We start from the raw sequence: 13,079 nt of genomic DNA, 5'->3' as shown, positions 1-13,079 counted from the left end.
AAAATGTATTTACCTGACCATCATATTTAAAGTAGAACTATTATGCCAATAAATTGATATAACAAAAAACATTTTGTAAGTAGTCGGTTACAATAAAAAAGTTTCGAGTTTACTGAACATAATGGGATATAGAGGGTAGGAGGGTGAAGACTGGCACATGTCTCCTCTGATACACATGAAGCCAGAGAATGACTGATGTATCATTATCATTTAGCCAGCATGCTCGGAGAAAAGCTCTGAAACATCAGCTGAAACAACAGACATCTGTGCTGGAGAAAGCGCCATCTATCCAACCAGACTCCAGCAATCCTCAAAGCCCCTCAGAGCTCCTAAATACACTCTGTTTGCTTCCATTAGCAATTAGCCCCATGTTAGACACCATCTTACTGAATACTGAAAATATACTAGTGCTTTTAATTGGGCCAGAAGAGGATTGTGAACATCAGACCATCAAAAAGATCTACTCTCATGAGTATCTCATTATCACTAAGGGTGATATGGTTTAATATCTGAGCCCTTCCAATAGATAATTCTGTAGGAAATTAGTTATTTTTGTGACTTCCGTATGCAATTTTATGAACTAAGGAATGTAGGTCTATATAAAGCACATTTTAGTCATTAATGTAAAATAAAAAACACTGGATACATTTTAATATACAAGTATTTGTTGGAAGGGCTTATATTATAAGTTAGTTTAACTAAGTTCATAAAAATTCATGGTTAACTACTCCACTTTACTCCAATATAGTTAGGTCACCATATGTCCTCTTGTTAGCCAACCAAAGACAAAAAGGACCAATAGTCAAAGCCAGTCATGCTATTGAGTTGTGTCAGTGCCCTTGGCAAATGTCATTTACGCTTCTGTGATGATAGCATTGACGCATAAAAGTACATTGCTCTCTTAGATCAACAGATGCTGCTTTCAGGATAACATCTCTTCAGGAGAGGTGTATGCATTATTCAACAAGACAATGTAAAACCAAATGCTGCACACAATACAAAGAAATTTCTATGGTAGAAGTCTGCAGTCCAATAGAGGATGTGTGGAAATTTAAAGAGGAAAAAGTGATGACGACACCATTTTAAGATGTGTGTGCAATTAGAAAGTGACAAAATAACACCTAAAACACATCACACTTAGAATTCTCTGTGTCAAAAACTTATTTTAAGTGTTGTAACAAGGAATGGCAACATCACAAAATGCTAAAAGCTTTACTGCCTGAACACTTTGGTCTTGAACCAGCTTGGTCATACTAAAGTCAAGTCAAGAGGCATTTATTGTCATTCCTTTCAAGTGCAAGTACATAGTGGAAAGAAATGCTTCAGGACCACAGTGCAACACGGAACCAACAGTACAATATATAGAGTGCAAACACAAACATGTAAAGCTAATCTACAACAATACAACCATAAATACAAAACATATGATGGACATTAGATACAGTAAACATAAAGGACAGTGTGGTGCTGACACAGCACTCTTTATTGAAAGTGTGTGGTGAACATAAGGTGCAGAGTATTCTCTTTTAAAGTAATATATTAAACAAGTTAGGATAGGTCTATGTTCTATACAAAACATGTTCATTACGTTCTTTGTACAAAATCAAAGGGATCTCACCAGCTCTATTCTTACCAAATTCAGTCCCTTTCAGAATGAGCCATTTAAGTGCTTTGTCACTTTTATGCAAATAAGCTGTTGTTGTCTATGCCTCATGAATACGCTGAGCATAACTACGTCAGTGTTAACTTGTGCTAAACGGAAAAACATCTTAACTACTAATTAGAACAAATATTCACATCTCCCTTATCTGCTGACCTGCCATAAACCCACCCTGACTTGCCACAGATCCTTCCCTCAGACGAAGTCTGCTGGTTAATCCTGCTGAATACTGTTCAAGGTTCTAAACCAGCAGAGCAAAATGGCATTTCCATAACTGACCATTAATTGAGGTAGGACACTGGGGACTTCTTTGGCACACATTTAATGGATTTGGTCTCAATGCACATTGGGATAACTATGGTTCAAGAACATGTGCCAGCTGCTCTACAAATTCTCTAAGCATTCTGCTGTCAGATCCTGGGGATTTTGACAGGTTGACTTAGTGTCGTCCACACATTAGCTCTTCACAGCTGTGTCATTAGGAGAAGGTGTGGTCTTCCGTTTTGCTATTGTACAGTTCTAGTTGGTGATGGCCTGAATGCCCTTTCACAAGAGCCGCATGTCAGCACTGTCCTGAAAGTGATGGAAGTGAGTCATGGATTTCCTTTGCTTATGCAAGCTTTGCCTTTCTAATGGCCTGGAAAAGCTTGACTCCAGCTGTTCTGGGGCCTGTACTGTTCCCTGATTTGAAGGCCTTTTCATGGGTTCTCAGTAGAATCTCTGCAGTCATCCATGGCTTATGGGTTGGGGTGTGTTCTTGATGGATTGGGAGAAAGAAACATTAAAGTACTTACTGATGTAGCCAGTCATTATTTCTTCGACAGAAATATTACAGATTTATACTAACTAATTGTTATTATATAACTGATTTATACTGGTTTGGACATGTATATAATACTACAGACCCAGGCTTGAGTAGAGTAGAAGTCATAGTGTTCTTTACGCTTCACACTTAAGTGGAGGTACTGAAGTACTCAACATTTTTGTACTTAAGTATTGTGAGTAGTTTAAACTCATCAAAAATATGTAGTGAAGTAAAAGTAGAGATAGGAGAAAAAATTATACTCGGATGCAGCATTTTAGTACTTAAGTACAGTAGTACAGTAAAAATAATACTCCAGTAGATACAGATACAGTATTTTAGTACTTAAGAACAGTAGTGGAGTAAAAATAACATTCCAGTAGATACAGATACAATATTTTAGTACTTAAGTACAGTAGTGGAGTAAACATAATACTCCAGTATAGTACAGAGACAACCTTTTAGTACTTAAGTACAGTAGTGAAGTAAAAACAATACTCCAGTAGATACAGATACAGCATTTTAGAACTTAAGTACATTAGTTAAGTAAAAATAATACTCCAGTAGAGTACAGATACAGCATTTTAACTACTTAAAGTTACAGTCATACTGGTCATTTAGGTGATTAGCTTGGTCATACTGGTTATTTTGGTTCATAAGCTTGGTCATATTGGTCATTTTGGTCCACAAGCTTGGTCCTACTGGTCATTTTGGCGATTAGCTTCTGTTCTGTGGTACTGATCAAACATGCAGTGCCTTTTTGCTCTAAAAAGGACAAATGCTGCTGAAATTCTCTCTCTCACACACACACAAATACACACACTGTACTATAGACAACACGTCTTTAGCAGGATTTCCTTTTCCTGGTGTGGTGTATGTGTGTATATGTGTATTCCAGTGGTGTGTGTGTGTTTGTGTTAGTGTGTGTTACAGTCTGGCAGGGTGGGTTCTGTATGAAGCAGCTGTTTATTCCACATTACAGTCTGTTGTTTCCCACAGAATCAATAAATCATTACCTGCAGATCTCAGCACGTCCAGACTCACAACTACAGTATCACTACCAGCCCTGACAGAAACACACCATTTATCCACTTCCTGTAAGTGTGTGTGTGTGTGTGTGTGTGTGTGTGTGTGTGAAAGAGAGAAAGAGCGAGAGAGAGAGAGAGAGAGAGAGAGAGAGAGAGAAAGTGTGTACGGCACTGTTTGGGTGAGATGTCCAGCCCTCTGAAACTTGGAGCCAGAATCAATAACTCCTATCAGCAGCACTAAACTGCCCATACAACTGAGGTTTCATGTTTACACACATGCATATACACACATTCACACAGCATGTGTATTCTATCCATCTGAAGCTGTGCTGTGCGCATATAGCTCTGATTACGTATGTGGCATGTATGTTTGCAAAGAGTGGACCAGAACATAGCTACTGCCCCTATTCAAACTGAAAATAATGTATCATATTGAGTTTCAAAGTTCAGATTTGGCTTTCTTCATTTAGACCATCTCCCATTTCTAAATTCAAACTAGTTTCTTATTTCTCTCTAATTTATTCTTCTTCTGGCTTTATGGGAAAAGGGTGGGGCCAGTTCCAGAATGTAACAGAATATTTTAGCTCTGTAACTGTGTGCAACAGCAAGATTTAGGTCTGTATTTATTAGTCTTAGCTCTAAATAGCCAGTTCTAACTCTGTAACAGTGAATTAGGTTCAGACCTAGTGTAGCAGCCAGGTCCAGCTTGATAACAGTAAGACTGTAACAGGCTCAGCTCTGTCAGTCAGTTTCACCTCTGTAACAGTGTAACAGGTTTAACACAGTAACAGTATGCAACAGTCAAATTCAGATCTGTTCCAGTGTAGCAGCCAGGTCCAGCTTGGTAACAGTAAGACTGTAACAGGCTCAACTCTGTCAGTCAGTTCCACATCTGTAACAGTGTAACAGGTTTAGATCTGTAACAGTGTAACAGTAAGGTACAGCTTTGTAACAGTAAAAATCAGATCTGTTAGAGTGTAACAGTCTCAGCTCTGTCAGTTAGCTCCAACTCTATAACAATGTAACAGGTCTAGATCTGTACCAGTGTAGCAGCCAGGTCCAGCTTGGTAACAGTGTAACAGTAAGGCACAGTAACAGTGTGTAACAGTCAAATTCAGATCTATAAGAGTGTAAATACCTCAGCTCGCTGCCAGTCAGTTACAACCTGGTAACAGTAAGGTTCAGCTGTGTAATAGTGTGTAACTGTCAAATTCAGATCTGTAACAATGTAACAGGCTTAGCTCTGTAAGAATGTAACAGCCAGGTTCATAAATGTAACAGTCCAATCAAGCTTGATCAGTTTAACAATCAGGTTCAGATAGGTAACCACGTAAGAGGATATATCAGATCTGTAACAGGTTCAGATCTCTAATAGTGTAATAGTCTAGTTACATTCTGTAACAATGTAACAGTCTGGTCCATCTTGGTAACAGTGAAATGGTCTGCTTCAGATTTCTAACAGTAGTATGTTTTACGTTTGTAAGTGTGCAGAAATCAAATTTGATTATGTAACACTGTAACAGCCAGAAACAGCATTGTAACAGTGCAACAATCTGCTTTGGATCTGTATCACTGAAGGAGTGAGTGAAGGCCAGATCTGTTCAGATCTGTAACCATTAGGATCAGTTATGTAACAGTGTAACAGTCAGGTTTAGATCTGCAAGTTCAGATCAATAGTCAGGCTTAGCTTTATAACTGATATTAAGCACTGATACAGAGTAACATTCCAGTTCAGCTTTGTAACACTAACACATACCAATAACAATAACACCATAAGGTTCAGATGTATAAAAGTGTCACAGTCAGGTTGAGCCCTGTAACAGTGTAACACAGACAGATTCATCAATGTAGTACAGTAAACGTAAAGTGCAAATCTGTAATATCCTAATGGTTATGTCCAGATTGGTTACAGTAGTAACGGGTTCAGTTCTGTAACAGTGTACCAGGTTTAGCTGTGTCACAGTGTAAAAGTCAGGTTCAGGTCAGTTTCAGTGCAACACTTTAATGGTTAATGACATTACCAACCAGCCATACAGAGATTCTTATAAGGCATCGTTTGCTCAGTCTTGTAGAGCAGTAGAGCATGGAGCTTCTCTCTGCTGTGACTGAAACATGAACCCGACTGTAACTGTCAGATTCTAAACTTATTCAAGCCTGAACAGCACACCAAGCTGAAACTCACAGCATTACAGCGTTGTTCATTCACATCATCCACATATATCCAGTGTGTTGCATGTAATACGCACTTGTTATGTCATGTACTGGAACCATTTTAAAGGTCCTATATAGAACAAGCTCACCATCCTCAAGAGCCCTTTAAATATTATCAAATGGTTCCTGGCATTGTGTTGACATTGTTCTACATGGTTCTATAACCCCTGGAGAATCACTTCTTACAGGGGACATATTATGCAAAATGCCCAAAAAAATCCATCCATCCGTGTACTGTGAATCAACTGATAATCAACAGAGTCCAATGTCAGGAACATATGCTCATATAAGCCGCTTGGATGCTCCCTTATTGTGATGTCACAATAAGAAAACCTGCATAGAACCACCCTGGCACCACCCCTCACCTGTCAACCCCCACCAGAGCCTCACCCACTTTCAGACGTTTCGGTACACAGCAGGATTAGCCAGCAGACTTCATCTGAGGAAGGGATTTGTACCAAATGTTGGTGGCAGGTCAGCAGATGAGGAAGATGTCAAATAAAGAGTTTTGTGCTTCTATCTTGATTTGCCATTTAGCTCAAGCTAAAGCATAATCATAGCATGGCCAGCAATAGCTTTTTTGCATAAAAGTGACAAAGCCCTTAAATGGCTCATTCTGAAAGGAGCTGAAACTGGTGAAAATGTCTTTATCTGAGAATAATTTTGTGTAAAGAACTTAAACATGAACATGCTTTATATAGCCCATAGACCTATTCTAGCTTGTGTAAATATAGGTATAATATGTGCCCTTTAAGACTTTAAAACACTTTAACTTTAACAGATTTTAAGACATGCTAAAAACATGCAAGAAAGAACTGTTGAAAATTACATTGCACCTTCTGCCAACCCTCTGAATATCCTTGCTATACATCCAGAAACCAGATTAGAATATGATTCATTCAGGACAGTCTAAATGTCCTTTACACCTGTTCACTTCTTACATGGTTTTGAACCCTTTTTAAGGATAATAAACAAGTTTCACATTGCACCTTTTAGCAGCAAAAAAATTAGCAAAATGACACACTTTGGCGTAACTACAAACCAAATCTAAATCCAATTTGTTCTGGTCAGTCTGAACAAAAACAATTCTAATTCACTTCCATTTACATTACCATTTACATTCTTTTGTGCTTTTAAACATGTTTATTATGCTATATGATCACATGTCTGCTGCAGTGTGTGTTAGTGCATGTGTGTGTGAGTGCATGTGTGTGTGAGTGCATGTGTGTGTTTGTGTGTGAGAGGTAGGTTTAACTGAGTAACTGAGGTTTAACTGACCCCTCACCTGCACAAATATATAGGCATGTCAGGTGTGTGTGGTTGTGTGTGTGTGTGTGAATGGGAGTCAAGCGAGGCCTAATATGATACACACATCTGGGAACAAACACACACACACAACCCCACCCAACATATACACATACGCGCGCGCGCACACACACACACACACACACATATCAAGGACTCAGTGAACACTTGGGTGCAGTAAAGTCAGGGAGAGTACATGTCCTGCATGCTGATCATCACCGACCACGCCATTAAGGCACATAACACACACACACACACATACACCAGATCAACGCACTTATCCATCTATCTGATGACACTGGGAACACACGTCTGTTTCCTTTCCCAGCACCTTAAACATCTCTATCTCTCTATCTGTGCGTCTCCTAGCTCCAGCTGGAATGATCAGTTCCACCTTAAACGGTGCAGCACTTGCATTCAAGCGCCTGCAACACTTAAGGTGGAACGGAAAATTCCAACAATATGCACAGGAACAGGAGGACCACAAGAGCAACTTCAGCTCCCGTCGCACATCTGCAGTGAGCGTGTGTGTGCGAGCCAATACGTGTGTGTGTGCTCGCGCAAGGGCGCGCGCAGGCCACATGCTTGCTTGTATGTTGTGATTAACATGTGTCTGTCTGTCTGTGTTGCTTTATGTTGTTGTTATTGTGTGTTTTTCTTGCATCAGAGAATGCCCAAAACGACGGAGTACCGCAGTCTAACACACACACGCACACACACACATACACACACACATATATCCCCATCATCATCCCCATCACCACACACAGCATCACTCACCAGCTCCTTTGTCCTTGGTTTCCATCTCCCCGCTGGTCCTGCAGTAGAGTGATGATGATGATGGTGGTGGTGAAGGTGGTGAAGAAGGTGAAGGTGATGGAGAAGTCGCTTCGTTGTTCCTCGGGCGGGCGCGGCTCTCGCGCCTGTCTGAAAGGCTAACTGCGCGCACTTGTGTGTGTATGTGTGTATATAAGAGTGTGTGTTTATATGAGTGTGTGTGTCTGTATAAATAACTATTATCGATCTATCTGTGTGTGTTGGTAAGAGTGTGTGAGTATAAGTGTGTGTGTGTAAGTGTGTGTGTGTATGTGTGTGTATATCTGTCTGTGAGGGCGCGGAGCCTTTTATCCCGGGCTGATGGAGGCTCGCGCGCCGTTTACCTGCTGCTGCTGCTGCTGTCCGCGCGCCGGGGGCGGAGCTTCTGGCGCTGCTGCTGTCACTTACACGGCAGCGCCCCGTGACGTCAGGGGGATGCAAGGTGCCACGGAATAAAAGTGGTGAGGAGGGGAGGGGTGGGGATGCTGAGCATGAACCTGCAGATCCATCACTCTCTCTCTCTCTCTCTCTCTCTCTCTCTCTCTCTCTCTCTCTCTCTCTCTCTGTTTCTCTCTCTCTCTCTCTCTTGTTATTAAAATGTGTGTTTACCTGATATGCTGGAGTACGCTGGGCATACACTATTTTGACAAAAAGTATTCAATCTCCTGCCTTCGCATGCATATCAAGTGGCATTCCATTCCTAATTCTTTAAAAGGGTTTAATATGAGGTCGGCCCACCCTCCTCAGCTATAGCACATTCATCTCTTCTCAGGAGGTTTTCCACAAGGTTTAGGAGTGTGTTTATGGGAATCTTTGACCATCATTCTTCCAGAATCTAATTTATCAGGTCAGACAATAATGCTAATGCTGATCCCAAAAGATGTTCTATCAGGTTGAGGTGTAGGCCAGTCAAGTTGTTCCACACCAAACTCGCTCATCCATGTCTTTAATGACCTTGCTTTATCTGCACTTATGTTGGAACAGGAAGGAACCTTCCCCAAACTTTTCCCACAAATTATGGACAGTTCGGTTGAATCGTGCTGGAGCTGCATTGCACTGCGTTTAAACAATCCAAGCATGCTTTAATCATTACTGACTGCTCAACGGGCTTTCCAATGTTATTCTGAATTAAACCCCCCCGCCATTAAAAGCACCATCTCTTGGGAGAACGTCTTACTTGATAAAAGAGGAGATAATCCACTTTAACGTATTTAAATATATGCCAAAGGTCTCAGTTACATACATAGCGACATAGCAAATTTGGCACAACAACGCCATGTTTGTTTTCAGGAATGTTGCATCGCTAACATCTGGTTTGCGCTCACAGTGCATGTGTACTGTGCCCAAGCGGTCCAGGGCACGCTTCTGCTTTACACCACTACATCCAACGTTTTGCATTGTCCTTTTTGCGGTAAAGCTTGTATGGATCTTCTCTGCCATGGAAACTCCATTCCATGAAGTTCTCTACACTCAACTGTTGTTGATCTAATCTGAATCTACATGAAGCTTGGAGGTCTGTAGTGATGGTCTCTGTATAAAGTTGGTTCCTCTGTGCACTATGCTCCTCAGCATCCGCTGACCCCGCTCTGTTATTTTACACTGACAGTTGGCTGTGGAATTTTTTAGTTGTGAGAAAATTTAAATTTAATTTAAATTGAAAGCAAAACTAATTATCAGCAACATCTATCTATATTTATATAGTAGTAACGGTAACATTAATTAACCAAGTGTGACCAAATCTGTCAGGAAACCACTGTAACAGAACTACTTCCAGTTACTGTAGAGCAGATATGAGGAAGCTGTGTGTGTGTGTGTATAAGAGTTTGGGGGTCGCAGGTGTGTGGCTTGATGCTGAGACAGCAAGACACAAAAATAACTCGAGGTGGGAACACACACACACACACACACACACACAGAGGACAGTTCTGTATTATGTCTACATTTAGCTGATTAAGCTAAGAAAGCTCAGCAGTAAGAAACAGAAATACCTGCAGTTTATAATCAGTCAGCAAGATACCATAATAAAACGCACACACACACACACACACACACACACACACACAATCCCTTCTGGTTCTCAGCACTTCTTTAGTTTAAAAACACACCAGTCAGGTAGAGTTACATAGGCAGAACGTCCAGCGCTAATTCGCTGAGGTGCTAATGTTAAATCGTTGAATGTGCTGTTTCTGGCCTTTAGCTGAGTTTACCACAATAGACCTGTCCACTCAGGTGAACCGCGGTCAAGGAGTGTTTAATTACAGCTACAGTGGTGGTGGGCTGGAGCTCAGTGTGTGTTACTGTGGTAAGGATTTTCTCCAGTGGAGAATCATGACTAATAAAGTTTAAAACTGTTAAAATACACACTACCTGTCTAAAGTTACAACAACCCCATTTTAATTTTTAGACCTGAGTTATATTCCAGTGATGGAAAAATATAAAAATGCTGTTTTCTGCCTGTAAGGCACATAAAATAAGAATCTAATACTCTAACATAAAATCCAGTTAAATCAAATTAACTAAAATATTAAATTGTTTTTGTCCATTGTATTGGAAGCCTGTGTTTAATGTTTTTATTTTATATTTGTTATTTTATTTTACTTTTTATGTCTCAAACCATTCCTACACAGTAAAATAAATATGCTTAAAGTGTCTAAATCACATAAAAATGGCAAAAATTAGCACTTATAACTTTGCCTCATTGGCTTTAGAGTGCTGCCACTAATGCCTGAGCGGTCGTTTTTTTCCAGTGAAGTGGAAGCTAACAGATCATTCCACAGAGTTTTACTTTAGGACCAATGAAACTGATGTTAATAATTATAAAACTGTAGTTCTGAGAGTGTATCTTACAAACAGGTTCTAACGGGTAAAGCACTAAAGGTAAAGCATGGGTAAAACATTAATGTAATATTAGGAAAATTACAGGTACAGGACAGTTCATAGATTTCAGTTTTTTATATTTTAATGCAAGTTAAAAAACAATTATGAGCTCATCTTGTTAGTGATCCACCCTAAAATGCTTCAAGTACCACCAGTGGTATCCCTATCACAATTTTGCAGGGTTGACAAACTAAATACCAGCTTCAATACTCAAACCCAACAGTTGTTAGATGCTAAACAGAATCTGGACTCGTCGCTAAAGACTATATGGTTGCAGTCTCTAGCAGTCCAGGTTTTTTTTTTCAAGTCACCACTACATACATTATAGTGACTGGATGTCAATGGCATATTTCCGTATTTCTTGCACTATAAGGTGCACTTAAAATCTTTTAACTTTCCAAAAAATCAACAGTGCACCTTATAATCTGGCTTATAATTGGTTATGTATGAATCCTACCAGTCAGGTATTAAGGAGTTTGTCAGTCAAAAAACTCACCCTTAGACAATATATTGGAAATCTAAGCTTATGCTACATAAACAGAAGTGCTTTACTAACCCAAAAAATCAGCTTTCTAGAGAGAAATCTCTCTCACTTGTTTTTTTTTTTTAATTACAGTTTTGTTTACTTAGGTGCTTCTCCCAGCTCTCCCATTAGAAGGGAAACATGGTAACATCCTTGCTCACTTTGATGTATGCATCCTTACTAGTGTCACTTAATGCACATTATAATCCAGTGTGCCATATGCATAAAAATAGACCAGAAAATAGACGTTCAATGATAGTGTGCCTTATAATCTGGTATAATATAGTCTGGAAAAGATCCAGGCAGAGACAAGGACATGTTATAAAGATAACACCTGTGTCTGGATGGTGTACAGGGAAACTGTGGGAGTTGCCCATACTTGTTGGCGAATCAAACGATCTTCTCTACTGGTGGTCTTTCTGGGCCATCCGGAGCCTGTTCATCACGTGTGCATTCCCTCACCTAACCACGGCTCCCAACAACTCCTAACAGCTTGGGTAGAATGGCCTAGATGGTGAGCAATTCGTCAAAACGACCCTCCTGCTTCCCTCTTCTATATGGGTGTGTTATTTTTGTCAATGAATGTATAATATGTACAAAAATAGCTGTTCCATTTCAGCACACTTTTAAGTACATTGATCATTAGTGTGGCTATAAGTACACTGTAGCCTATAAAAGTTTAGCATATTTGAGTCAAGTTTATTAAGGAAGATGGTTTCTGTACCAAACTCTTCAGTTTCTCTAGACTGAACAAACAGTGTTACTGCAGTATAGAATAAAGTAACAGTCTGTTCCAACATTAAACTATCTGACCTATTTTAATGAACTGATTTATTGTGTATATCTCCCATAATTAAAGCAGCAGTCCTTAAGTTTATTATTAGTGTGAGAGTGTGAGTATTACTTGAGTGTGAAGGAACAAACTTTTATAAAAGATGGAACCTAATTCTGGCTATTTTGCGAACAGCTTTTGCTGGTTACCTAAGCAATTATGCTGCTGCTAATTCTGCTGATACAAGAGCTACTGCAGACATGAAGATATCAGAACTGCAAACTCTGTCTTCTTGGTCATGGATCATTAAACCACACCAGGATCAAGGTAACCTCAAATTGCTAAAAAAAAGAAAGAAAATAAAAGATTTTAAAAACACAGTAATACTTAAAGGACTCGAATGCAACTTTTTCCCAAACTGCAGTCCCATATATAAGTACTGCATCAGTTGACAGGCCAGTACAACACAAAGCTTAGAACTGACTCCCCAGCAGCCACTCACCCAATAAGGAAAATGCCCCAATTCTACCTTACTGACCCTTTAAATACAGGAAGTCCTGTCCCAGCCTAAACCACATCCCAGATCAGGTGAGTTACAATGTCCTAAATAAATAAGTTCAAGTGTTAACATTTCCACAATCGTGAAAATAAAACGACCTTTAAACAAAAGTGCTATCTAACTTAAGTCTTTTTCTATACAGGTTCTTACGGTGGCCGAGAAAGCCCAGCGCAGTGCAAATTGAAAAGCGCTGCAAAAGCACAAAACACATCCATCAAAATTACAACACAGGTGCAGCAAATAGAAAAACGCGCTGCAAAAAGAAAAACGCGCTGCAAATAGAACCACAACACAACGGAAGTGAGTCACAACACAACGGAATTTTCCCGGGGGACCTTAAAAGATGCTTTACCAGCTGTATACAAAGGACAATAAGTGGCAAACAAGCTTCTGAAAAGTAAGTTATGTTTATTACCTGTGATTACCACGGTTGTGTGCATATTATTAAAAGTTCTGCTTCACAAAACGCCTTGTTTGCCACTTATTGTCCTTTGTACACATAGTGAAGTCCGAGACGTTACTGAAG

At 39.8% G+C, this 13,079-nt stretch overlaps 1 protein-coding gene across 1 annotated transcript in view; it reads right to left on the bottom strand.

Moving 5' to 3' along the window:
• The window catches only part of fgf12b (fibroblast growth factor 12b), a 50,796-nt gene extending 42,596 nt beyond the window's left edge, over positions 1-8,200 (bottom strand). Inside the window, exon 1 of the mRNA XM_007247632.4 lies at positions 7,787-8,200. Within this exon, the coding sequence (XP_007247694.1) occupies positions 7,787-7,811 (25 nt within the window). The 5' untranslated portion in view covers positions 7,812-8,200. The remainder of the gene's footprint in view (positions 1-7,786) is intronic.
• Between the last annotated feature and the right edge of the window lie 4,879 nt (positions 8,201-13,079).

The sequence above is a fragment of the Astyanax mexicanus genome, chromosome 18, assembly GCF_023375975.1.
Source record: "Astyanax mexicanus isolate ESR-SI-001 chromosome 18, AstMex3_surface, whole genome shotgun sequence".
Classification (NCBI taxonomy): domain Eukaryota; kingdom Metazoa; phylum Chordata; class Actinopteri; order Characiformes; family Acestrorhamphidae; genus Astyanax; species Astyanax mexicanus.
This window is presented reverse-complemented; position numbering and strand designations above follow the sequence as displayed.